At 41.2% G+C, this 26,159-nt stretch overlaps 1 protein-coding gene across 2 annotated transcripts in view; it reads left to right on the top strand.

The window, feature by feature from the left end:
- KDR (kinase insert domain receptor) overlaps window positions 1-25,102 on the top strand; it is a 30,478-nt gene extending 5,376 nt beyond the window's left edge. For both annotated transcript variants that reach the window (XM_021530159.4, XM_085577871.1), the window contains exons 7-30: window positions 44-212; window positions 1,607-1,718; window positions 1,806-1,969; window positions 2,768-2,924; window positions 4,009-4,129; window positions 4,721-4,829; window positions 5,591-5,935; window positions 6,857-7,003; window positions 7,149-7,280; window positions 8,924-9,030; window positions 9,433-9,568; window positions 9,830-9,934; window positions 10,562-10,675; window positions 11,914-12,002; window positions 13,714-13,870; window positions 15,345-15,445; window positions 16,791-16,913; window positions 17,044-17,155; window positions 17,543-17,642; window positions 17,761-17,866; window positions 18,938-19,089; window positions 22,306-22,402; window positions 22,503-22,591; window positions 23,463-25,102. In XM_021530159.4, coding sequence (XP_021385834.1) covers window positions 44-212; window positions 1,607-1,718; window positions 1,806-1,969; window positions 2,768-2,924; window positions 4,009-4,129; window positions 4,721-4,829; window positions 5,591-5,935; window positions 6,857-7,003; window positions 7,149-7,280; window positions 8,924-9,030; window positions 9,433-9,568; window positions 9,830-9,934; window positions 10,562-10,675; window positions 11,914-12,002; window positions 13,714-13,870; window positions 15,345-15,445; window positions 16,791-16,913; window positions 17,044-17,155; window positions 17,543-17,642; window positions 17,761-17,866; window positions 18,938-19,089; window positions 22,306-22,402; window positions 22,503-22,591; window positions 23,463-23,667 — 3,249 coding nt within the window. In that variant the 3' untranslated portion in view covers window positions 23,668-25,102. The remainder of the gene's footprint in view (window positions 1-43; window positions 213-1,606; window positions 1,719-1,805; window positions 1,970-2,767; window positions 2,925-4,008; window positions 4,130-4,720; window positions 4,830-5,590; window positions 5,936-6,856; window positions 7,004-7,148; window positions 7,281-8,923; window positions 9,031-9,432; window positions 9,569-9,829; window positions 9,935-10,561; window positions 10,676-11,913; window positions 12,003-13,713; window positions 13,871-15,344; window positions 15,446-16,790; window positions 16,914-17,043; window positions 17,156-17,542; window positions 17,643-17,760; window positions 17,867-18,937; window positions 19,090-22,305; window positions 22,403-22,502; window positions 22,592-23,462) is intronic.
- Window positions 25,103-26,159: the final 1,057 nt, after the last annotated feature.

Genomic DNA, 26,159 nt, shown 5'->3' with positions numbered 1-26,159 from the left:
AACAATGACATTTCCAAACATCTCCATCTTTTGTCTATTACAGGAAAAACGTGCCACTATTAGGGATGTAAAAACCACTGCAGGAGAAATAAAGAAATTTGTGAGCACCCTGACCATTGACAGTGTGTCCTTAAGCGACAATGGTCGATATACTTGTGCAGCATCCAGTGGTCGTATGAACATGAAAAACAGCAGTTACTTCGTCATCCATGGTATGACATTTTCTCCTTCAGTTTTGTTGGTTGTTTCAGATTAGGGATTAATTACTGGGATGCAGAAGGCATCTCAATGATGAATCAAAAGACAGAAATGAGCCAAACTGCAGCGACAGTATTTATCTTGCAACTAGTATGGGATTATTTTTATACCACAGCCTTAGTTAATGGTAAGATTTTAAAGTATGCTGTATTTTAGTGAAAGCTGTAGAATTCCACCAGAAAGGGGGGCAGTAAAATAAACTGATATAAGCCTCCAACCCTCTTCCGCATTGACCTCCTTAAGGTCCTGTAAAACTCAATTTGTGCAGGTGGCTTTGTACAAGGGCTGCCTGTTCTCACTCTTGGTGAACTTAGGCCAGATCTTGGTGGCTCTGTGACACAAGAGTCTGGGTCAGCATGAATGAAGCTAAGAAAATTTTCAGTTTTTGCATTATGAATTGATGAATCAAATAGAGTTTTGGTGGTACGGAAATGATGCAAGGGAAACAGCTTTGGCTAAGTGAATAGATAAATATGAGGCCACATCCTACAGCCTTTTCTCAACCCCCTCTTGGGTACAGCCCCAGCTCCACTAACTTACTTATAGAAAAAAATTACCAGTATGAGAGTGGCTCATTTTTAATCACTGAGTCAGACAAAGAGGTTTATATTTTGAAGGAGGCTGATTTTCCTGAAGTCTGATTTCAGGTGCCAGAATATTCATTGCACTTTTAGAATGAAACAGAAGACTTTCAAACTTATTGTGGGCATAGTGATTCAAGATACACTGATTTTTTTCCTGGGTTCTTTCTGTTCTGCTTTTCAAGAACCAAAATGAGATCATGTGCTACACTGAGTATACCAGATACTAAATCTAAACCATCCTAAATCTTAGTCAAAAGGCTAATTTAGTCAAAAGGCTAATCACTGTCTTCTGTCCAAATGCAAGTTTATAACTTATAACAAGTAATGTAAATAATTTCAAGGTACTCTGTGACTGCAGTGGTTGAAATGCATACTTGAGTTTTTAGCTTTCAAAACTGCACTTTTGAGTAGTCTAATTTCCTGGAATAAGTATATTGAGAGAGTTTTATGATATGTATGTATATATATGTATATACAGGTCTGACAGTTGGCACACTATCCTGAGAGCTGAATCTTGTCTCTGCTTTCCAGAGCTCCTCAGTGAGGGGACTGGTCTGTTCCCCTGTGTGAAGGAAAGGACTAGGTTTTCATGGTGGCATCTCTCCAGAGCCCAGTTTGGAGCCAGCTGTGCTTTACCAATGACCCATAGTCCTGTCACTAGCTTTTATTTGTCATCTTGTTAGGTGCTAACCCAAATGGAAAGCACTTTTGCTTTGGTTCATGAGAAAAGACCATTTAGTTTACTTCCTTTTTTCCCATCCCAGAAAGTCCTTTTATTCACCTGGAGAAAATGGAGAATGTTGTTGAGACAAAGCTAGGTGATGCAGTCAAAATTCCTGTCAAGTTTAAAGGATATCCTCCACCAGAGGCTAAATGGTAAGAATTGGGATATTATTGAAAAAATGAGCTATTCTTACTTAAAGCAAATCATTAAATATTCAAAGTGCTCTGTATTTTCTTCAGGTATAAAAATGGAAGATCCATCAATGCAAATCACACAGTTAAACTTGGTTACTCATTAGTGATCACTGAAGCAACTGAAAAGGACGCAGGGAATTACACAGTTGTCCTTACAAACCCCATTAACAAGGTGCTGAAAAGACATACATTTACCCTGCTGGTAAATGGTAAGTGGGGTAACAGGAATGCCTTTCTTTCATGTGTGGATTTGGTATATTATCATCCTTAGGCTTAATTCATCCCATAACTATGAAGATTTAAGTACTGAAGAAGAACCTCAGTCCTGGGAGAGCAGAGGTGACTGGTCTCTCCTCGCTCTAGGATGTGTCAGTCAAGAAGCTGCAGATTCTGGGTGTTGGTGTTGTGATGATACCTTGTGTGGGGTGGGTTTTGTTTTGTTTTGTTTTGGGTTTTTTCTGTATATTATTCTTTGCCTCTGTGTCCTGCTCTTTTCCTGCCCTTCTTGCTGGCTGTGCTGCTGGAGTCCTCCTCCACCCCGCTCCATCCCTGTCCCGCCTCACCCATCCTTCCTGCCCCACACAGGCTATCCCTCCTCTTCTGGCCTGCCTTCTACAACCCTTTTCCTCCTCCCCTACCTCCTCCTTTCTGCTCCCCAGGAAACAGCCTATGCTTTGAAGACAGCAGGTCTTGGAAAGGGCAGCAAGGCTACGTGCAGTGGGATTAGGCCTGGGGAATAATGTGCATTTAATGGCTGGGAATGGTGGTGAGAATATAGGAACTGCATTTTAAACCATGGAGTATTGAAGTGGGATTTTGTAGGAGATCCTAAGTATCCTGATCCTCAAAGTGTTGGGCAGGTTCATTGCTTTCCCACATGTCCTTGGGGATGCCCTGTGTTGCACTCGTATTGGGGCAGGGTGTGAACTGGTCACCGTGGGTATAATGCATGTACACTGGAGCCTTCAGCAGGAGGTGTGACCTGTGACTGCTGGTCTCTCCTGCAGTGCCCCCCCAGATCGGTGAGAATGCTCTGATGGCCCCCGTGGACTCCTACAAGTACGGCTCGACACAAGTGCTCACCTGCACCGTCTACGCCGTGCCACCACCCACCACTGTGCTCTGGCACTGGCAGCTGGAGGAGGAGTGCACTTTCAGCCCCCAGTGAGTGCCAAGTCCTTGCTGTCTTCTGCAGCTTATGTAGGTCTTGAGGGATATTTGTGTTGGGCTGGGGTTTGTCCGGTTCCTCCCTCATCCAGACTCATTACTGAGTGCAAACCCAATGGCCAATGAAGAAAAAGATTGTTGTACTTAATTTGCAGATTGCTGCAGGCAGGCCCTGCCAAGGTCATTGTTGTTGGCAGAGGCGAGGGCCACCCGCAGAGAGGATCCAGCAGTGCTGGCATGTTGCTGTTGTGCTCTCTTGAAGGGCATCTCGACTTGCACGGGGTCTCAAATGCAGCTGTTTGCATGCCCTTTCCTCAGATCCCCCTGTGGGCTTCAGGCCCAAAACTCTATCCTAAACAGAGGAAATTTGCTGTTTGTGCTAATGATGTGTCCTTGTAGTGTTTTTTTCCCTTGTGCTCAAGCGCTGAGTGTGATGGGGTTCTTTATCTGTGTGAAAGTGTATCTCAGAGGAAGTGCACTGATTGATGTTGGGGAATGATAGAGAGAGTGCCTGACTGAGATTCACGCAGCTTCCCTTATCTGGACCTGCCATAAGCCCAGATTTCCTTTAACAAAAAAAAATAGTCCAGGGTAAAAAAAAAAAAAAAAAAAAAAAGGCATTCTTCTTTCCTGTTGTTGTTTTTAAAACTTTGGTGCCTGGTTGCTTCCTACACAATGGCTACTGTCCTCAAGAAATTCTTGTAGGGAGTTCAGCGATTTTTATGTCTCCCTGTCTTCCTTTGAACTAAGTCAACTTGAATCATCCACTTATGAATGGAGGTTTGTTCCCAGAATAGCTGCTTTGCTCCAGCCATCCCGACTGAGCTGACACAGGCAGATTAATTAGGAAATTCACCTTTAGGCTTGGGGGTCCTTTAATTTAAAGAGCATGAAGGTCTCAGGAGGTTATAGGGTGAAATTTGAATTTCCAGAAGCATATGCTTCCCTCATAGATGCAAGCTGTGGCCAGGGATGCATCTGACTTATAAATACGTGCATTTTATAAGGAGAACCCAAAATACCTCTCTTGAAGGACAAATATTCCTCTCATCTAATGCATGTGTCTCTACTTACTTTTCAGGAAAGTTCGCTCAGGAGCCAATCCGTATGCATGCAAGAAATGGAAAGTGATCTCAGAGAGAAAGGGTGGGAATCAGGTTGAAATTAAGCACCAGGTAGTTACTATTGCTGGGAAAACAAAGGTGAGCACACTTTCTTTTCTCTTGGCTGGGGATGATTAACCCTGTTCAGCAGCCCACATGTTTGGAAATACATCACTAGAGATGAGACACTTTTTGCCTGTTGTTAAATCTGGGGATCTACTCTCAGTTAAATGGGCAAGCTCCTGCTGAAGCCAGGAGGTAGAGATACACACTTTGAGGTCCTTTGAACACTGATCCGAAGTGAATCTCCACTGAGGAATATAAGTGACTTAGATTTCAATAACTACCTTTTAGTGGTCTAAAGTTAGATAAGTTAATATTGCAAATTAACTGTGATAGAAGTTGGAGAGACTGAAAAGCAGAAAAAATTGTGGGTGCAGCATTTTTTAACACATATGCCTAAGTCCACCTTCTGCTTCTTCCTATTTCCTTTTACCTGATTTTTACACACTTAGGGACAAAAATGTAAACTTCAAAAGGGGACTGTGCTTCTGCCACGCCATGGATTTGTGCTTTGGAGGGATTTTTGGTTTTTCAGTTATCTGCAGAGCCCTTTGCTGAGCTGTTGAGGTGGTTAGGTGTTACTTTAACACTGATGTGGTATGAAATTGCTCGATTGTTCTTTTGTAGACTGTGAGCACCCTCGTGATTCAAGCAGCAAATGTATCTGCTTTGTACAGATGTATGGCCACGAACAGGGCTGGCTCAAGTGAGAGAGTAATCTCCTTCCATGTGACCAGTAAGTGCCCCCTGCCAAGGACAGCCATGTTAAATTAATGTTATTGTATCTGTTTGCTAATGAAAGGCACTTCAGTGATGTTGCCTGATTGCTCACCTTTATGAAATACTTTAATGCTTTTGGATTTTAGGTTTACTTAAGGTTTCTTTAGGCAGCCTTTAAAGTTGCCACTAATTTCAGCCAGGTGATTAGTTCTACCAGCATCAGTGGAGTGGCAGGCCAGTGAAAGTGATACAAGATGGGCACTGTTGTCCCAAGAGTGACTACTGTTGAGCTTTAGCAGTCACTTAAAAGAGCAACAGAGAAATTATGGTAGTGTCACAAAATTAGTAAAGATTTCCTCTAAGAATTAAGGTTAAAATTTTCTAAACCAGTGGCAAAAAGCTTCTGTCTCCTACAATCAGTCCCCATATTCATGTGCCAAAATTTTATTTTAATCCAAATCTAAAAATTAATTATAAGATAATGCTGAGAATCATCTTAGGTTGCTGTAAGTTTCTACAGGAAGAGTGACTGAATTTGTTACACAGTCCTTCATTTGATCCATTTGAAATGTATTGCTTTTAATGAGATTGTACTCCATAGATAGTTGATTACTTGACTGATTGATTTGCTTGATCTTTTTCAGTCTTTGTTTATTTTCCTTATTTTTTGCCAGATAGGATGACAAAACCTGTATTTTCAAAATGACTTTTCCAAGTTAATGTTAGCCACAAAATGCACAACCAGCTAGGAATTTAATTTACTTTTTTAACTTGCAGAGGGTCTTGAAATTAATGTCCAGCCTCAGAATCAACTGACGGAGAAGGATAACACGTCCTTGCAATGCACAGCAGACAAGTTCACCTTTGAGAAGCTATCGTGGTACAAGCTCAGTGCTCACGTTTCACAGGCTCCCTTCGGAGGGCTGCCCATGCCTGTTTGCAAGAACCTCAATGCTCTGCAGAAGCTGAATGAGACAGTGTCAAATACCAATGGTGAAAACGTCACCTTAGAGCTCATCCTTCGTAACATCTCCCTCCAAGATGGAGGGGACTATGTTTGCATTGCTCAGGACAAAAAGGCTAAAACACAGCATTGCCTGGTGAAGCATCTCACTGTTCAAGGTATGGATCTCTTACTCTGAAGCAAAATGAGTGGTTGTGTATGAAAACAATCACAGTAGTGGCAGTTTTTGGTATGTTCAGGCTTTGCATGTGTTTGGTTAATGGTGTGCTCAGTTTGTTAAATGGATTTAAACCAGCTCTGTTGTAACACACTCTTCTAAGGTTTGTCCAGGCACTGTTTCATTAATACCAGTGAGGAAACACTGACTGAGACACTGTACCATGCAAGGAGATGTGTTTGGCTTCTGCTGAAGTAACATGTTTAACTCAGTAACTTCTCAACTTCACTTTTCAGAGCACATTTTTCTCTGTAGCTGTATATACACGTGTGTACTCATAGCATTAATGCCATTGCTTTTTGTGTGACTGACTCTCGAGTTTGGAGTAGTGCCTGTAACTTAAAACTGTCATGAGTGATACTGGTATTCAGGCACAAGCAACACAAGCTGAAAATCAGTCAGCTTTTCACACAAATAGTGATGACTTTGCTTTGGGACCTAGATATCTAGGTTGATTAGGCAGATTCAGAAAAATATTTAATGTATGTTCATGGCCTGTCCTGAATGGACATTTAATGGACCAAGAGTGTCAAACCTCTCTCTCATAAGGACTTTGGACACAGAAAAGGGAGGGAAGCAATTTCTCAACTACTGCCTCTTCTCTCAGCAGCCTGAGCAGTTACAAATTAAATCAGCTAAAGAAGGTTATATCAATACTGTTGAAATTTTCTTGAGTATTATATTTTCATGTCATGTGGAAGTTGAACTGTGATCTTAACATGAACATTGTGGCTCTTGGTGTAATGAAAGGATTTGAGACTTTGTTACTGGGACATGAACTACTTTTAATTAGTAGCAACTACTTAAAAAATTTATTTTTTTCTTAATAAACAGTAATTTTACTGTATTTTCAAACCAACAGAGCCCATGGCACCCACACTTGTTGGAAATCTGGAAAATCAAACAACAAATATTGGTGAAACTATAGAAGTGTCATGTGCAGTGAATGGCATTCCTCCTCCAAGCATCATGTGGTTTAAAAATAATGAGACACTTGTGGAAGATTCAGGTGAGTGTTGCTCATTTACAGTTATCACTAAAAGGTTTTCTTTCATGGCACTGACTGCTGATTTTCACCATGAATACTTTTGTTTTGAATTCTTAAGAAAAAGTGGCATAAAAATAGCAAAACTAAGAATAATATTTTTTCCCAGGTATTGTTTTGAAGGACAGGAACAAGACACTAACCATCCGTCGGGTGAGGAAAGAAGATGGAGGGCTGTACACTTGCCTTGCATGCAATGTCCTTGGATGCAGCAAAGCAGTGGCTTTTTTTTCAGTGGAAGGTTGGTGTTAGCTTTTTTCCAGATTGTGCATAAAATCTTTAGAATAACTTGAAGGAAAATCAACTGGCTATCTTGATGGGAGATCTGAAAATATCTTATGAAATTTGTGAGAAGTTCTGACCATTCCTATTAAGCTTAAATTGGGTGCTGTTGAGGTTGATGCTTTTTTCTCCACTATTCTGCTTAGAGCTTTTTAACAAAACCTGGATCTATCTTACTTGTGGTTGCAAAGAAAACTTTGCCAATCTGTATTACATGCAAACCCATGCAACAGAGCTACAAAAACATGCAGATATCCTGGGGCATCTCTGTTGTCTAGGTAACATAATTGTTATACTGTGCTTTTTAGCATAATATGCTGTACCTTTTTAAATTATGTATTGCTTCCACAGTACTCAAGGAAAACATAGTGAATACTTCTTGCAGTCTGTTGTGATTGCTGCCCCATCTCAGCGGTAATTTTGAGTTAGGGGACTCCAGCCTTGGTTCATCACACTCTGAAAGCAGCATTTGTAGCCCCATCTCTCACTTGTTCCAGTCCTGTTGTGGCACACCAGAATACAAGGTGCAATGACAAACAATAAATGATAGCAAGAGTTAGTCTGCAGCTGGGACCACAATAGACTTTCCAGTTAGAGTTGTAACAAGAAGCCTCAAACTAAAAGCTCCTTGCTCTTGATATTAGTCCAGTCATTCATTCATTAGTACATTTGCATACTTTAGTCACTGAGCCCCTCACAAACCTCTGTCTTTAAAGTCAGGGTGGTTGTCTGATCCATACCATTAAGGTAATTAAAGCAATATCATGTTAATCTTATAGGTCACTTTAGGATATTTAGGGCAAAATTTTTACATGGGGTGGAAATTATCTGCAGATGATGTTGATGTAGATTTCAGCTGATGTGGTAAATATGGCTGGGGCACATCTGTAGAAGTTTGAAATTTGTGTAGGACGGTCTGTTTCACTCAAAAAAACTTGTAGTGCAGTTCATGGGGGTCATGCAATGGAGTGTGCTGCTGTGTAGGAAAATCTAAGTGGTGCAAAGGATGAAATACAGAAGCATGATGTGGCAAACAGGGGCTGAAGAGGAGGCCTGTGTCTGTGCACTAAAAGGTGTTCAAATGGTATCTGCTGGACACTGTTTTATGGGAAAAGGAACATTGTAAATAAGACCTTATTATCATGTGTTCTTGTAGAACCACATTTTTCATGCCCCAGCTGAATGATGTCAAGAGACAAGAGAGAGATTGTTCTCTAGGTCATTCTCACAGCTCTTTATTTTCTATATGATGAGAGTGTTTGTTTGATTTCTAAAGAAAGACTAATTACTTTTTGGTATTCTAAACCAATTTTTTCTTTCCAAAATGTGAATTTTACTTTTTTATATTTGCCAAAGGTCCAGACACTGTTCTTGGAACAAGGTTGATGCTGAGAAATGTGATGGTGTGTAAAACAGCATGAAACTGTAAAATTCCAACATAAACCCCCAAGCTTTCTATTTTGTTTTGCTTTCCTTTCTTTGCTCCATGTTGCACTTTTAAAACGAACCTTCAGAACAAGGACCCCCATTCTTTATTTTAATGAATGAACAAAACAAATATGCTTCCAACTATCACTCAAATATTCATTTATTTCTTCCCAGGCGCTGAAGAGAAAACAAATCTGGAGCTCATTATCCTCGTTGGCACTGCAGTGATTGCCATGTTCTTCTGGTTGCTTCTTGTAATCATCCTCCGGACCGTTAAGCGGGTAATGAAAAAATTCTCATACCGTCCTATCAGCACTGGCCTTGCATGACAAATGAGAGCTGACTTCAGGCCTTTTGTGTTGCTTCTTTCCATTGTTCTTAAATCAACAGACACATTTTTTCTCTCCATGCCATAACATTCTTGCCTGGAACCGGGGGCACAGAAATTTGTTTTTAATTGAACAGGCCCTTGCAAGAGAAAAGTGTTTCATCTGGTTCTGTTTATTAAAAAAAAAAAAAAGTGCAAGTAATTAACAATGATCACACTCGTGATGACATGGTATAACGAAATGGTAGCCTGGCATTTCTGGGAACTAATGAAATACTCTAAAATGAGAAAATGGCATTTTGCCTGTACATTGATAGAAAAAAACTGTGCAACTGCAACTAATACTATTTTCCAGGCCAATGGAGGGGACATGAAGACTGGCTACTTGTCAATCATCATGGATCCTGATGAAGTCCCTATAGACGAGCACTGTGAGCGGCTCCCATATGATGCCAGCAAGTGGGAGTTTCCCAGAGACCGACTAAAGCTGGGTGAGTTTTCATTGCATGAGCCATTGAGTGATACTGCAGCCAGCACTGTGCTGGGGGGTGTTTCGGGTCCTGGCTTGACACAGGACTGCTCTGCTTCATGATCCTTGGGTGGGCTCTGTGTTCCCATTGGATATGATGCATCCCATCTACGTTTTAAGTCCTTTACTTAATTTCTACTTCGTGAACTCATTTTGGAGTAGCTTTTTTATTTTACAATGTTTTCCTGCTGTGTCAAGCAAATGTTTGTGTTCTCACTTCAAGGTAAACCTCTTGGACGTGGTGCTTTTGGCCAGGTCATAGAAGCAGATGCATTTGGGATTGACAAAACTGCTACCTGCAAAACAGTGGCAGTGAAAATGCTTAAAGGTAAAAATAATGAATAGAACTTCAACTTGAGTATACAATATAGGGATATCTGTCAACACCATAACCATTATACCCATCATTATAAAAGTTAAGCTTAATGGCTGTTATCATGAAGCAATGATATGTGAAAGTATATGCCTTTCCCTCATAGATAACTGGAGCAATGCATATGTGCTTTCCTAGCCACTGCCTTATAATTCTACTTAGGTTCAGAATGTAAAGTTGCTCCTGCAATCAATTTGCATGTGTCCTTATGCGTCCTTGTTGGAAGCTTTCTGCAAGTCTCAACACAATGGCTTAGGCACGCTCCAAACTGAGTTGTAGTTTGGAATAGCTTTCTCCTCACTTTAAATCATATTCTACTGCCTCACACTTGCCACAGGAAAAATGAAATGTATGGTTCCCAGACACATTGTTCCTAAAGAAGATATAATGGGGCAGCAAAATGGGGCTGCCAGCAGCTGGGGGCTGTATTCCACCCTGTGCTGTACTGGCATAGCTGACACAGCCTACCAGTCAACAAGGCTCCTCACTTGATGGGCTGGTTAAATACCAGAAGAGAATGGGGAGGAGGGCAAAACCTTTCTGTCTGTAATGCTCCTGACCTGTGTTGCTTTACCTCTGCAGAAGGGGCAACCCATAGTGAGCACAGAGCACTTATGTCAGAGCTGAAGATACTCATTCATATTGGCCATCATCTCAATGTTGTCAATTTACTTGGAGCCTGCACTAAGCCAGGAGGTGAGTAACTTCTTAGTGAGTGAGAAGGTGCTAATGAAAACCCTATTTCTTCAATTTCTGCTGCATGGACAATTGAAATTCAAAATCAAGGATTGGAAAGAATAGTTCTTTCTAACACACACACACACAGATCTGATAAGAGTGAGCAGATCTAGAGGTGGAATAAAGGTGAAGTAAGGGTGAAATAAGGGCCATGCAGCTCCATCCCTTAGTTGTTCTATCACTTTACTTTTCTGTACTTGAGATCCACGTTTATAGTGGGCAGCCCATATGTAACAGATTTCCAAGCTGAGACTAATACCAGATGTAACAAGTTACTCTTACTCTTGTCACCAGCTAAAGGGTGACTGCAAGTTGGGGCTTCCCCTCCCTGTCTTTGGATGGGCTGTTGGTGCTTATGTGTGTGTGTGTGTGTGTGTGTAGGAGGGGATATTGTATTTGGAGTCCAGCTTTGGGTAGATGATTCTATTTCACTTTATAATCAGAGACAGATGTTTTGTTTAGCAAATCCAGTACTACAAACTAATTTGGAAGAAATTCAATGTAAAGTAACTGGGTAATAATTTTTCAGGGAAGCTGACTTGCTGGCTTACTGTGGGATGAAAATTTAATTTGTAAAGTTCCATGACAGAAGTCAGTAGTTGAAGGAAACATAATCCCTAAATATTTATTTCCTTGTTTATTCCATAATAAAATAGAGATGGCCAGTATGTGGAACCTAGGATGAAAATTTATCGCCATAGCATATGCCTATATGAAGTAAATTTGAACATGAAATACCACGTTTCAACTGTACATCAAGGCATCTATGTCTGGAACCAAGTTTCCTGTTTTAAATTTTTAGTACTTTAATCACCTGTAGAAAATGCATGGATAATCACATGTGTATTCTACTGCAAAGGTTAATTGCACTGAAGCTCTTTCAAATATTTATGTTGCATCCTTACAATGTCAATTAATTTGGCTGTTATTGGTACTTCAAATATAAGCACACCATTATACTTTTTGGCATATGAAATTAAGCCTGTGATTTTCAAAATTATGTGCTTTGTTTTCTTCATTTAAACAGCAGAAAAATTAATAACTTTGGTGCTTTGATTAGATTTTTGTTTTTACTGATACTTTTAAAAACCTTTGGCTATTGGAACGCTCTTTAAACTGTATGTATTTCTAGCCAGAATTTATGCTGTGAGATAAGGTGGGATATAAATGGTCCAATTGCTTTATGTGTTGTACAGGGCCACTCATGGTGATTGTGGAATATTGCAAGTTTGGAAATCTGTCTGCTTACCTACGGAGCAAGAGGAGTGAATTTATCCCATACAAGGTAAGGAGTCAAGGTTAACAGTGAAATGTTTGGTTTGGTGGGTTTTTTCTGTACACAATGTTTCTTTTTCTAGTGCAGACTGAAGAAGCAATCCTTGGGGACACTGAATGTCTTAGTATTTCTCATGGGAATGAGAGATGGCAAAGACATCAGAGGTCATTTAGTCTTTCCCCTGGCCCCTGCAATGTAGCTGTTTTGTTATTGTTAGCTTAAAATGTGCAAAGGAACTGGGCTTCCACTATTTCCTTTGGCAGACTATTCTACACTTGGCTGTATCTTTCAGGAAGTTTTTTCTGATTATCAGCCTGAATTTTTTCCTTTCTTAGTTAAGCTCCAGACCACCTTAAATAACTGTATTCCTTGCTTCGTGTATATATCCATCAGATATCCATAGGTATCTGCTGTCACATGATTGATTATCTGTTCTACTGTCCCCTTGGCTCATTGCTGAATGAGGCTATACATTTCTTTTGCTGTTAACAGTTTTATATAATTAATGTAGCTCATAAGTTTACATTCATTTTTTCCCCTCCTGTGTCCTTTGCTAAAACCAGCTCCATTCCAGCACCCCTCTACACCCTGATTTGAAAGAAGTGGGAAAATATAGACCGGCATTTTCAAACTCATTTCTGGGCACCTCTGAGAGGAGTCTTGTTTATGGAGAGCATCCATCTGTAGGATCCATGCCCTCTGAGGGTCAGATTGCTGTATGAAGGACTTGGCTGTGTATACCCAGCACTCAGGGTCACTCTGGAGACCCTACCCTTTTCCACCCACAGCCAAGAGGGAGGCCCCTGGGCTGTACTCTGCCATGTTGGTAGACTTGAGTCTTCCTGCAGCTGCTGTGTTTGGATCAGAGCTTCTTCCCACTGCTTGTTGGTTCTCCAGGGGGTTATTTTTCTTTATCCTTGGAGACATTGTTTACTATTTTATATTGGCAAAGGCAACTCACTGCATCTTCTTGTGAGGTAAAAAGATAAACAAGTATCTGAGGGGCCTTGAAGTAAGAGACATGGTTTCATGAGAATGCTGACCCTTGCTTATACAGGCAGTGGGAATGGGATTTGGCAGTATTAAAAAACAGCCCTGCCAGGGAAAACATCACCAAACCAAAACAGGAGAAAATGGAAATATTTTGGAGGATACCTGTGGGGCTGGATTCCTCCCTAAAGGCATGCAGTGGCTACGAGGAAGAGGGAAATAAGTCAGATTTTGATGGCTGTTAGGGTTTTGGCCAAGGTAGAGGTTTAGCAGAAGGGCCTTTGCAGCAGCAGAAGGTACAGCCAAAGCAGTACAGAGAGGCTGGAGTGTACAAGAGGGTTTGGCAGCATCCATCCATGTGTGTTTCACAAGTGGGGAGCACCGGGGCTGAGGACACAGCTCTTCAGTGTGCATTTAGCTGCCTGCATGTGGAGATGCTGCTAGGGTTTGGCCGGGAGGTTGTGAAAGAAGGAGAAAGTTGTGCTGTAGAGTGGCAGAAGGTGCTCCAGCTGATGAACCTGCATGGCCATGGGCTGGGTTTTGCTGGTACCGTCAGCACACCAGCCCAGTGCCCCAGCCAGATCTGGCTTGGAGCAGAGTAGCTGACCATGCCTTTGCTGGGCTCCTGTCCCTGCCTTACCTGGTGACCTTGACACAGACCATAGGCATATCACTGCCTCTCCAGCATGCTTTCAGCTTCTGATTTTTCTCTCTCCCCTCATATTTCTAGACCAAATGTGCCAGATTTAGGCATGGGAAGGAGAACTACGTTGGTGATGTCTCTTCTGACCTGAAGCAACGGTTGGACAGCATCACGAGCAGCCAGAGTTCAGCAAGCTCTGGCTTTGTGGAGGAGCGGTCCCTGAGTGATGTGGAAGAGGAGGATGGTAAGATACATCTTCTTCTAGTGTTGAAGCATGTATCATTGCATGTGTGATCATGGGGCTGATGAGGGGCATTGGGGAATGTGTGATTTCTAAAGTTCCCTCAAAACCGTGTGCAGGGTATTCTCTGGATACCAAAGTTCCTGAGTATGGATTATCTAGATCAGCATCCCAAACCCCTCAGCCTAAGCCCAGATAATGTCCTGTATGAAAAGGGTCTGCTTTTAGTGTGAAGCTTTTTGGAGATATGTCTATTTAATACCCCAATATTTTCAGGGAAAATTGTAGAGTACAAGTTCCAAAGGCAGTACGGAGAAGGATGCACCAGCATGCTAACTGAATTTCCTTAATGTCTACCCAAAAGTTAAATACTGTGAAATGCTATTTCATTTGCTGCTTATTAGCAGAGAGCTTGCTTTGCTTTCCTTCTGCCCAGGTGGTCTGTCAGGAACAGGAAGCCTGAATTATCTACTCATACAAAGCATCCCCAGGATGCACATATCCTCTGCAGTGGTTTCACTGATGCATTTGCCATGTTCTCCTTTGGCAGATGCAGCATGAAATGCTCAGTGCTGCCGTTTCAGAGGCTGCTAATTTCACCTAGGGGTGAGATCAGACTAGCTGGGAGGAAAGCCATAGCTCTACTTCCTGTACCTCTACTGCTACTAAAAATCATTTAGTGCAAAGAGTGCATCAGTTATATGAACAGGGAGAATGATCTTGCTCTTTCAATCCAATCTAATAGGCAATGTCAGGCATGCACTTCATGCATTTCCACAATGTCTTGGTGCCTTTCCACTACTCCCTGGTGTCCATGTTGACCCTCTGAGCTGGAATGTTACATGAAGTATGTAGACCTGAATGAGCCCTTATGGTGAAGGTTTTAGCCACAAGTGTTGTAGTTCTTGGTAGATATCTGCTTAAAATCAAAAGCTGAACAAAGTCAGAGTTGTTTATTTCAGCTGGAACTAACCGCCTAGGTATCTTTGGATTTTTGAGTACATTATTCCTCCAGGTTACCTGATGATGAGGTTAGGGTTCTTCTACATTAAATTAGAAGGGATTTTTGCCAAATCAAAGTCTCTCTCTGTGGCATATTCTTTCCTCCTGAAGACTAGGTGGGGCCTCTCTCTCCTCGATTTCTAAATTCATCTTCTGAAACCAGAGAAAGCTTTACTGTCCCAGGAATTTGAGAGCTGAATTTTGGTTGTTTTTCTTTTGGAATTGTTTTGCAAATCTTTCCTCTAGAAATAAGCAAGGAGGTCAGGATATAACCTGTTGTCTCAAAGTTTATTTTGCACAAAACTACTTTGATGTAAAATGGGTTGTTAGTGATAATTATATAGCTTAAAAAAGTGCTTGATTTGCTCTTCCAATCCAGAGTGGCATAAGGTTTGGATGGACTTTTACCTAACAAGCAGTTATTGGTGAAATCAGTGACAAAGGGCATGTTTGACTGTCATCTGATTCTTTGCAGCTGGTCCTGAAGACCTTTGCAAGAACCCTTTGACCATGGAGGACCTCATCTGTTACAGCTTCCAGGTGGCAAGGGGAATGGAGTTCTTGGCTTCACGCAAAGTAAGGAACTTCTCAGGAAGAGTGGCATGTTATTTATTTGACTGCAGGAAGTAATGCTGTAGGTCTATAGAAGGAAACAGCATGTTCATCTTTGGACTGGCAGTCATCCGCGACATTTTACTTTTGCTCTAAGACATACCCAAATAATTAATACTACAGAATGAAAAAGCCCATGCATTTATTGGCACAAATGTTAGTGATCTGTATAAGGTTTATGGGCCACCAGTTCATAGAGGAATGGTTAAGTAGTTGGAGGAGGGGAACAGACTTATAAGGACAATTAAAGGAATTGGGGACAAATCCCTGGTAAGAGGAGATAAACAAGAGTAAAGGATTTTGCTCTGAGGAGGTTGCTTGTACCTTGTGCACTGGCACAAGGGCAATGTGAGGAGAGACAATACTCAACAATGAAATTTCATGGATGAGTCCTTGGAGAATCTCTTGCCAAGGACACCCTGGCAGTCAACAGCACCTCACCTGCATTTTGGCCTTCTAGAAGTATTTTTCTGTGGTTTGATCCTAAATATGTAGAGAACATGTTTCAAGTGATGACAATTCCAGCAAGAGTGAAGAATAGCCTGCAGCTATATAGAAAAAAAAACAGTTAGAAATGGGAAAAAAGATAGAAGCAGGAAATACAACACTGCTCTAGAGTGCAGGCTAGGTGTTCAAGAGCAGACTTCAGAGTGTTTTTCTAAAAACATACTTTTGTCTGTCTCTCATATACATCCTGATTGATGACCAAATGTAAAAATACCTGCTTCCAGAATCTGCAGTTTCAATCCATAATAGAAGCAAACCTGAAGCCACTTTCAGAGTATGATTTTTTTTACTTCAGGCTATTGAGGCTTGAGTTTTGAATCATTTGGGTTGTTAACTAAGCTGCTGTTCTGCATAGGTAGAGATGTGCACTTCTTTCTCTGTAGTAAAGATTAGTTTGTGTTGGAATCAAGTCAGCATTTTAGTGTGGTGTTTTTCAGAGAAATAGTGGAGTACAGAGATTTGAGTGAACCTAAGTAAATCTAAAGGTAATCAGATCTGAACCTGTTTTGTGTTAGCTTCTCAGGATAATTAATTAGCTAACTTCAAAGGCCCTCTCTGCACAGTGGATAAACAGATGTATGTTTGGAGTTGGGAACACAAGTCTCCCCGAGCCAAATCAATTGTGACCATCAAAAAAGCACCTAAAATCAGCAACTGTTGATGCTGAGGTTTCTTTTTCTTAAAAGGTTTTAAGAATTATCTGGCCTTTGAGGGTAGGAGAGCACATATGTGAAAGAAATCAGCCCTGTGGACAGAGCTGTGACGACAGGCAGCACATGAAGTTGTTTACTTCTCTTTGCAGTGCATCCACAGGGACCTGGCTGCTCGTAATATCCTCTTGTCAGACAATAACGTGGTCAAAATCTGTGATTTTGGCTTGGCTCGAGACATCTACAAAGACCCAGATTACGTCAGGAAAGGAGATGTAAGTTTCAGATTATCTGTTTGATGGAGAATGAATATGAAATCAAGACTTCTTTTTTCTTTTTTTCCCCTTAAAGAAATTTTTGGAAAACAAAACTGTGATACCACTTTGTTTATGAAAATGTTTTTAGGCCAGACTACCCCTAAAATGGATGGCACCAGAAACCATTTTTGATAGAGTATATACCATTCAGAGTGATGTATGGTCCTTTGGAGTTCTGCTGTGGGAAATATTTTCATTAGGTGAGTCGCTTTAATTTTACTGAGCCATCTCTAAACAAAAGAGTCTGAAGAAAACAGTCAAAGTGTTCTTGGAACCTCTGTAGCATTTTCTTTTTACTTCTTGAAAAATTCCTGTATATTTTCTCCATCAAAAAAAAATATTTAGATTTTCTTTAAAATGCAGATGTAGGAACATGGGCTTGAAATGCTTCTTCATACAACTTCAGTGTGTGATGTTGTACCTCATTTATTCAGTCAGTTGCTGTTTCCGTTATAAATATAAATTGTTTACATATCCAAATACACCAAATTTCTTATTAGCATAAACCATAGCAAGTTATTTGCTTGAAAGTGAATCCCAAATTTTAAGAGTCTAATGCATTAAAATTACTGTTGCTTTCATTTTAGGTGCATCACCGTACCCTGGAGTGAAAATTGATGAGGAATTTTGCAGAAGACTGAAAGAAGGAACTAGAATGAGAGCACCAGACTATACAACACCAGAAATGTGAGAAACACTTCTTCCATCTGCCCACATTTACCCCACACTACTAACGGGTGCAGGAGCAAGCAATAGGTGCTCTTTTCTTCACACTGGTATTTTAATTTTCGTTTTCTCATTCCAGGTACCAAACAATGTTGGATTGCTGGCATGGAGATCCTAAGCAGAGACCAACATTTTCAGAGCTGGTAGAGCACCTGGGGAATTTACTGCAAGCCAACGTCCGTCAGGTACGTGAACTGTATTTCCTGGTTGCTAAAACCACTGGCTGAATCTGTCCTGTCCTGCCAGCCATCAGAGCATTCCATAGTTGGGCACTGACTGCTGGAGCTGTCAGGGAGCCTGGGCTTCTTCTACTGCTCCCATTCCTGACCAGCAGTTGGGTCTCTGACTAGCAGAGAGTGACTTGGGGGTGAAGATCCCAGAGGTTGTGGTGTGGTAACCAAAAGCCACTCTGCCCTGCCAGCAAAGCTTCCCGTGACACTACTGCTGTCTTTGCTGGGGAGTTGTTGGCACAGGCTCAGTTCCCTGTTCTGCTGCTGATTTCTCTGCATGCTGCAGACACATTTCAGCAGGTAGCTCCTGTTGGTCTTACTGTGCCAAAGATGGTTATCTCTGTGTGTGTCAGGGCGTGGGCTGCAATGCTTTTGAGGGCTATTCTGGAAAACAAGGATACAAGAACTTAATTGCCTGTGAGCAGCTCCATGCAAATTAACGTATGAAAGCATGACCTGTGTGCAGGCACTTCAGTAAAAGAGCCCACTGCAACCAGGTGGGGACATGGCTCTCCCTTCCAAGCTCTCCATCTTGTGGCTTCCTCTTCAGTTACTGTGGAAGTGGACAAGGCCTGGGCCATAGGTGTGCATCCACTGAATGAAGGAGGATGCACTTGGCTGTGTGTTCCCTATTAGACAGACTCTCCTTTTCTAACCTCTCAGTGATAATGGGAATTACACTGCCCTTCTAAACTGTCAGGTTCATTTTCTTTGTGGCATTTGGATTCAAACATTATTGAGATCTACTTTTATTTTTTCAAAGACATCAATAAAAATGCAGTTTGTACATTATGTTACAGTATATAATATAAAAATCTATTAAAAAATAAACTATTTGGAAGTGGCTCTTATTAATGTTTCTTCTTTTAATGTAGCTGCTACTGCAAAGGTTGTACACTGTTCATAGTTTAATAAAACACCCACACTGTTGGTCTGATGTGTTCTCCAAGTACGTGCATGTATCTGTTTATGTCTGTGTGTCTCTGTAGCCTATTTAATTTTTGTGTTTTTCACTGCATTCTACAGGATGGTAAAGACTACGTTGTCCTTCCTTTGTCAGTGTCATTGAATATGGAAGAGGATTCAGGTCTCTCTCTCCCAACTTCACCTGCTTCCTGTAGGGAGGAAGAGGAAGTCTGTGATCCTAAATTCCATTATGACAACACAGCAGGAATTAGGTATTTTATATGGTGGACATCCTACTGGGGCCTCTGGGAAGGTTTTGTTCATGCTGGGGGAAGGGAAAATGAAAGGAAGAGACTTCAGCTGCCTGGTCCATATTTAACCTTTTCCATAGGGATAAGAAGGAATTTGTAAAGCTTTTGTAGGCAAAAGCTAGTTTCTTACCTTCCCAATTAGTGATTTTCTTATTTATTTGTATTGATGCTACCCTTTCATGACTTGGTATTCTCATTCAAAAACAAACAAAAAAGCAAAACCTGTGAAAATATCTGTTTGTTTTTTAAGAACCAGAACATACAGAAGGTTTTACTGGTCCAATTCAGTTGTGTTCACAATGTTCTTCCATTGCAGCTGCCAAGAACATTAATGATGACAGATCTATCATTAATAACCTCTCTGTCATTTCTCCTCCTAAAGTGAAACATTAGAACACAGCTCATTAATTGATAGCCAAGAGGAACGTGACATAAATAATGTTGTCACTGTTTTTTGTCCGCTGCTTCCTTCTAGTGGGCTCACAGGCATCCACAATGGTAGATGCTGTTGGGTATCATGGCAGAGGTGACTTTACAGTACGGAGTTTGTACTAATGCACTCCAGGGGCTTATGTGGGACCCTTTGAGGACCTCTGGCATGGGATGTAAGAGAGAAAGGCATTTTCTCATCCAATGCAGCCATTGAGATGCTGGGAGCCCTGGATTGTTCAATGCAATCTCAGAAGAAGGAGAGTAGACAGAGCGATGTGACCACCAGGGTGGAGACAGACTCTGTTTGCAGGTTTTATGTGGTTTCCATGAAGCAGAGCCCTCTGCCTCACCTTATAACCTTATAACCACCACAGATGGGTTCCCAACAATTTGGGGTAGAGCAGGATAACATTTTTATGTGGTCCTAGAAAAGACTACATAGGCACAATGCATTTCACACTTCAGCTGAACTTGTAGTCCTGAAGCTGAACTCTCAACCCCATGTTTTAGTAGTGGGGCAGTTCAAATTATACATGTTTAAAAGACAAAAAAGCTCGATTTAGCACTGAAAACATCACACTTATTTTCCAATTTTAATACTTCTTATATGGCTTTTCTTGGTCCCCATTTCCTGTTATGAACAGAAGTAAAAGTACTCTATCGACATTTTAAGGAGACTGAGTCTCTTTCATCTTACCTTGTGACAGGATTGTGAAAGCACTTGTGGCAACCATGCTAGGAGAGGCAAAGTGAAGAGGTTAAGCCATGCTTAGAGGATTTATTCTTATGTTCTGGTAGCTGAAAATGATTTTGTAAGCAGGGACCTTGCTATACAGGTAGTGGAAAAGACTGGTCTGTTCAGAGATGTCTTTTTCAATCTTCACAGAAGTACCAACTATGAAAAAATATAATCTCTAAATCAAAGCTGGAGGAGGATAACAAGCATAGGGAAAACATGGAGAATATTAAAGAATGTTTAGATTGTTGATGTAGATTAAAATCAGCAGGAAGTCCTAACATCTTCCATATTTGGCTTAGGAAGTAGATGTGCAGTTTCTGAACCTTGAAAGACTGTCATTAAAAACAGTCAGGTGAGTTAGTGCAAAGTTTAAAGATAATGCCTACTCTTAGAAAGTAGAAAAAGTGTAATTCTGCAGTCTGTTTAATTTGAATTCTAGGAACAATACTGGAATAAGTGTTCAGATAAATAATGGTAAATGCCTACAGGAAAATAAATTAACTACAAATGACCAGCATGGAATTGTCAAGAACAAATCAAGTCAAAATAATCTAAGTTTCATGTTTAGGGAGAATAATTGACCTGAATGATAGCAGAGAAGATGCATTTTCATGCATCTACAACAACTCTTGTAGGCTGGCTCTTGTCTGGTCTGAGCAGAGGTGGGTTTCACATACTTGGGAGGTCATTCAGATGAAGAGGCTGGGCTTCTCAGCCCTCACCACCCTGGAAAACTGGCCATGCAGTTCTATGTGTATGCTTAATACAGGCACACAGGGAGATTCCAAACACAGAAGGCAAGTTGTGGAATGAACTTCTAGTTGTATAAGATCAGGTTGTCCAGGAGGATGCACAGACTACATTGTCCATTTGATTGTCTGGTCCTGGAAGTGTTGGATGGGAAATAGATAAGATACCACTGCAAAGGAGCAGAAGATATGGCCTGTGCAGAGAGTTTGAAAGAACTGGTCTTGTTAAGTTTAGGAAGAGAAAATGGAGAGAGAATACAGTAACCGTTTTCAGTATATGAAAATTTGCCCTAAAGAGGGTGTTAAATAATTGTTCTGTGTCCCCAGCATTAGGACAAATTTTATTTGAGCAAATACTTGGATGGATTTAATATTTGAAAAACATTCTGAAATGTGATTGAGTACCTGAGCAGGCTACTTAAGGAACTTGTAAAATACCCACCAATTTAAATAAATGTCTGTTGGAGATAAGCAGGATTCAGCATAGCTAGACTCAAAGCTGGGAAAAGGAGAGAATGGTGCTCTTAATTGTCTCCAGCTTTGCACTTCAAGTGTATGCAGGTTACTCTACTAACTCCATGGCTTTTCCTTCATTAGCTGTTAGGAACATAAATTTGCCCCATTTAACTGGGAAACCATCCATTTCATTACATTTTAATTTAGGCAGAAAGGTGAAGGTGCTGTTTTGTTTGCTGTATTAGTATCTCCATGGAAGTAATTTTTTTTTTTTTTGGTCCAGTATTTTAAATGGATGTCATTCTGAACCAGAGGGCTTCTTTTGGAGAAGAGCCTTCAAGAGAGATTTAGCACTCCCTGTCCTGATCCCCATGGCTTAAGGGCAGCAGTGTGCTGAGTCTGCTGTTGTTGTCCTAGGTCCAGCCAGGGGTCTCAGAAGTGCAGTCCAAAGAAAAAGACACACATCTTTGCTCCAGGCTTCTCTGTTTATTATAGTTCTAAGCAAAGCTTGCAGGAAGTTAAGCCCTCCAGTATAAATGAGGAAAGAAGCTGTTTTCTCAAAGCCATTTCTTAGAATTTGCTCAGAAATCAATATTGTCAGGAGCAAAAGGTCAGAAACATGCCACTTGCTAGGCTGTTCATCCCTTTCAATAAATAGATATTTTGAAGTTTGCATAATATGTTTTGACAAAAGGATGAACTTCTCTGAAAAGAGATAAAAGGATTCTGATATCATTGGGCTGTTTGCAGCCAAGTTGTGGATAGTGGACACAAATTTTTTTTTCTGTGTTTTCTTTGCAGTCAGTACCGACAAGGTAGCAAGAGAAAAAGCCGCCCCGCGAGCGTGAAAACATTTGAAGATGTCCCATTGGTAACCACTGTAAAAGTTGTTCAGGAGGTGAGTTTGCCTATTTATACATACTTTCCTTCTGTTGATACTTTTAATTTTTGGTGGTTTTAGACTTTTTCCATTTAATGCATTTCCAACACCTTTGCAGGAAAACCAGACAGATAGTGGGATGGTTCTTGCATCTGAAGAGCTGAAGGCATTGGAAGAGAGTGAAAAACAAGTGAAAATACCCTTTAGGTAAGGCTTGGGCTGCACATAGAATTGAATATGACCTTTTACTGCAGTATGTCAGAAGACTGATGATTGGTTTCTAAAATTGTTTGGAAGAAAAAATATTTTCTTAAAGTATTTTAAAAAACAGAAAGCAAAATTGAGCCCAATATGCCTGGTCGTCTGCATTTGGTATTAGGGAGGGGAGGTAGTGCAGCTTTTGGATGCCTCAGCCAGCACACAGAAGGGTCTTGTATTTATCAGCTGCAGTAGTATCAACCATCCCTCGAAAGTATTGAGCTGCTGCACACAATTGTGCACATGAGGACATGTCTGAACTGATGAACTGCTCTTGGTTTTTTGCTTGGTTCTTCTTGTTTTTTTCTTCCCCCTAATAGCTGGCACTCAAGTTTTCAGGATGTACCTGGGTGTATTTTCAGAGCATTGTACAGGGGTTTCATTGTGCAGCTCACAGGAAGCACAGTGGCACTCATGGACCTGAAATCTCATGTATGCCCTCTGAGAGCTTCTTAGGAATTATTTTTTTCCAGGACAACTTCAGTGCAGATAAAGATATTCCACAGTTACAATTTCACCATAGCTGAAGTAATGCCTCTAAAAGCTTTCTCTTAGTTTCATCTGTGGCTGCAATTTAGCTCCTTGTATCGTCATAAAATTAAACATATTTTTCATGCATTAGTGAAGTTAGGGCATATGAAAAGGTCTTTCCTTATAACCAAATGCATGTTTAAAAAGGCTTGGAGCCAGGTTTAAGAACAGCCTTTTGCTTTGGTTGTTGCTGTGATGGAAAGCAGCTGCCATCAGGAGTCACCCACCTGCCCTCCAGAGGACAGTCTCCACAGCTCTCTCAGCCCTGTTTCTGATTGTTTTTTTGCAGCACGCTGGTGCCCAGCAAGAGTAATGAATCCGTCATGTCTGAAGCCTCCAACCAGACGAGTGGGTACCAGTCGGGATACCACTCGGATGACATGGACACCACTGTGTTCTCCAGCGAGGAAACTGAGCTCTTGTGTGCCCAGGAGGCTTCGCCCCCGCTCTGCCGCGCTCACGGGCTCCCCTACGAGAGCCCCGCGCCGCTCTAGGTTGAAGCTGGCAGCTCCAGCTCCCCCTGGGATGTGCCTTCATTGCCTGCGCCGGTGGAATTCAGGTTTGATGTACTGAAAGATGGCATCCATGGGACTAAGAAAAGACATTTATTTTTCCTGAAGGTGATGCAGAAACATCTGGCAGCAAAACTGTGCTGTGCCAGGCTGGGGCTCTTTCCTCAAGAGACACTGGTGGCTGAGGGTGCAGAGCCCTGGCCATAGTGTGTGGGCTGTGCCAACCCCATGGCAGAGGCTGAGCCTGGTGATGTTGAGCATCTGCCTGATGCAGGCAGCATCACGGCATTCGACTTTACTGTTCCTACTTGTACGAAATAATGGCACATCCCTGCTTTTGTGGGGTTTTTTTGTTTGTTTTTCCCCTTGTGGCTGGACTCCAGGAAGGAAACAGCACGGCACTGGCTTCTTGTTTCTCAGAGTTATTCCTTGCTTGTACCTTCACAAACAAAAAAAGGAACCTCCAGCTCAAGGCTCTGGCACTGTGATGGCCTGAGACTAAACATAGGCTGGACTAAATATAGGTGGGGTGATGGTCTCTGTCCTTGGCAGAGGAAAAAGGCTGCTGTACAAGTCCTCATGAATTGCATTTTCTCAGTGACTTTGATTAGTAGGGAGAAGGCAGAGCACTGAGCCAAGTGATGGGACTCAAATAGCAGGGCTGTGCCTGACCTCCGCGGATGGCTCTGCTCCCCTTTCATCCCCAGCACCCTCACTCATGCCAGATGCCTACCTGCCTCTGAGCTGCCTGAAACTGCTGCAGAAAATACTCCCCTCCCCCCAGATCACCACTTGGGCAGCCTCTGCAACAGGTAGAAAAGGCAATGTCATTTACCCTAGGACCGCAGGAAGAAATGTGGTTCTGGTGGGGCATCCTGAGGGTACCCTACCTTCTCATCTCATTCCCCATCCCTCAGATTTAGGTCTGACTCTTTCACTTTGAAAACTCAAAGTCTGTTTGCAGTGGCAGAGATCTCAGTTTATGTAGCCTTGGGAATCCGTGACTGGTTTCATGGCAGCTCCAATTTTCTTTGAGTGATGAAATTGTACCTAATAGTTGGACAACTTCTTACCTGTGCTCTTGTAGTTCCAGAACTCTATTGATAGACACAACAAGGACTGCAAGATTTTAAAATGTAAAGCTATTTCTACTGAGTTCTTTTTGTATTTTTATAAGTATTTTTTTGTTTGTACTTAACTGTATTGTCAAATGCTGGGAACCATGAATATAAGGCATACACAGTATTTATAGCCTCTTTATGTAGAAATAAATGTAATATATTAAAATATAAATATATATTATATAACAGATATTTTACTATTCACATTTTGTATTGGTGTTCTGTAGCATTGCAAAGGTCACAAATTTTTTTAATAGCTAAAGTTTTTCACTTTATTAAAAGGGACTGGAAATTTAGAGCTGGGGGCTACAGTTTGGTTTGTTTTCTTTTGTTATATCTGTTGACAGGGAAGATTCTAATGTACTACTTGTTTCAAATCTACAAACGTGTAGTAGGCATGTGTAGTAAAGAAACTAGAGTGATTTTTAGCAGTTGGCAATAAATACCTTTAGAGAAATGGCCAGAGGAAGAGACTGCTTGTACGAGCTGAATCTCCTCTGAAAGAGTTTATTATGTTCCTTTGGGGATGGTTGATCTAATTGTATTGTGGCTTTTGCCTGGGGAGTGGCATTTTCCCTTAAAGCCTTATTCATCTTTTCCCACTTTTGTTTCTCCTAGCTCACTTCTCACAGACTAAATGTTGTCCCTGCTCTTGTGCAGTGAAGCTTCCTTTATTTTAAATCTGTACTTAAAGCTCCTACCTTTTCACTGCGTTGTCCAATTTTTGACTTTCTCTTCTGCACTTTGTTGGCCTTTGTTCTAAGGGCAAGGCTGTCCGCTGCTAGGGACATAACAGCTTATGCTAAAAAACACTGCAAGGGAAGTTAAGCCACAAACTGCAGACTTTAATTCAGCTTCTCTTTATTGCAGTTTGAAATGAGACAGGCTACTGCATAGTGAGAACATTTGTCTAGGAAGTGAGAGATCTCACTGCTAAATTCTTCTCAGGCTGAACATGGGGCTAATGCTTTCTACATATTACGTGCATTACCCAAATACAAGGCTATGAGATGTCAAGCTGTGAATGTTTCTCCATTGCTCACCCTAATGTAAAGCATTTTATAGTCAGGAAATCAGGAGCAGGGAGGTCAGATAGAAAAAAAGGAAGAGGTTTCCTAGATCATGCGTTAGGGCTTCTAGGAAGGATTTCATATATATATTTGACATTTGCCTTGCTTCCCAGGCAAGAATCTAGCCAGCAGAGTATGCTCAACAGACAATGACAATGCTACATTCTTAACATCCCCCCTGTGCATTATCTTTCAATGTCTTTAATAAAAGTGCTCTTCTATGTATTATTACACAATGGACATAAAATACTGACACTGGCAGGACCTTGATGAGCCATATGTT

This window comes from Lonchura striata, chromosome 4 (genome assembly GCF_050655825.1).
Source record: "Lonchura striata isolate lonStrDom1 chromosome 4, ASM5065582v1, whole genome shotgun sequence".
NCBI classification, from domain to species: Eukaryota; Metazoa; Chordata; class Aves; order Passeriformes; family Estrildidae; genus Lonchura; species Lonchura striata.
Note: the sequence above shows the minus strand (reverse complement) of the source record. Positions and strands in the feature narration are given on the sequence as shown.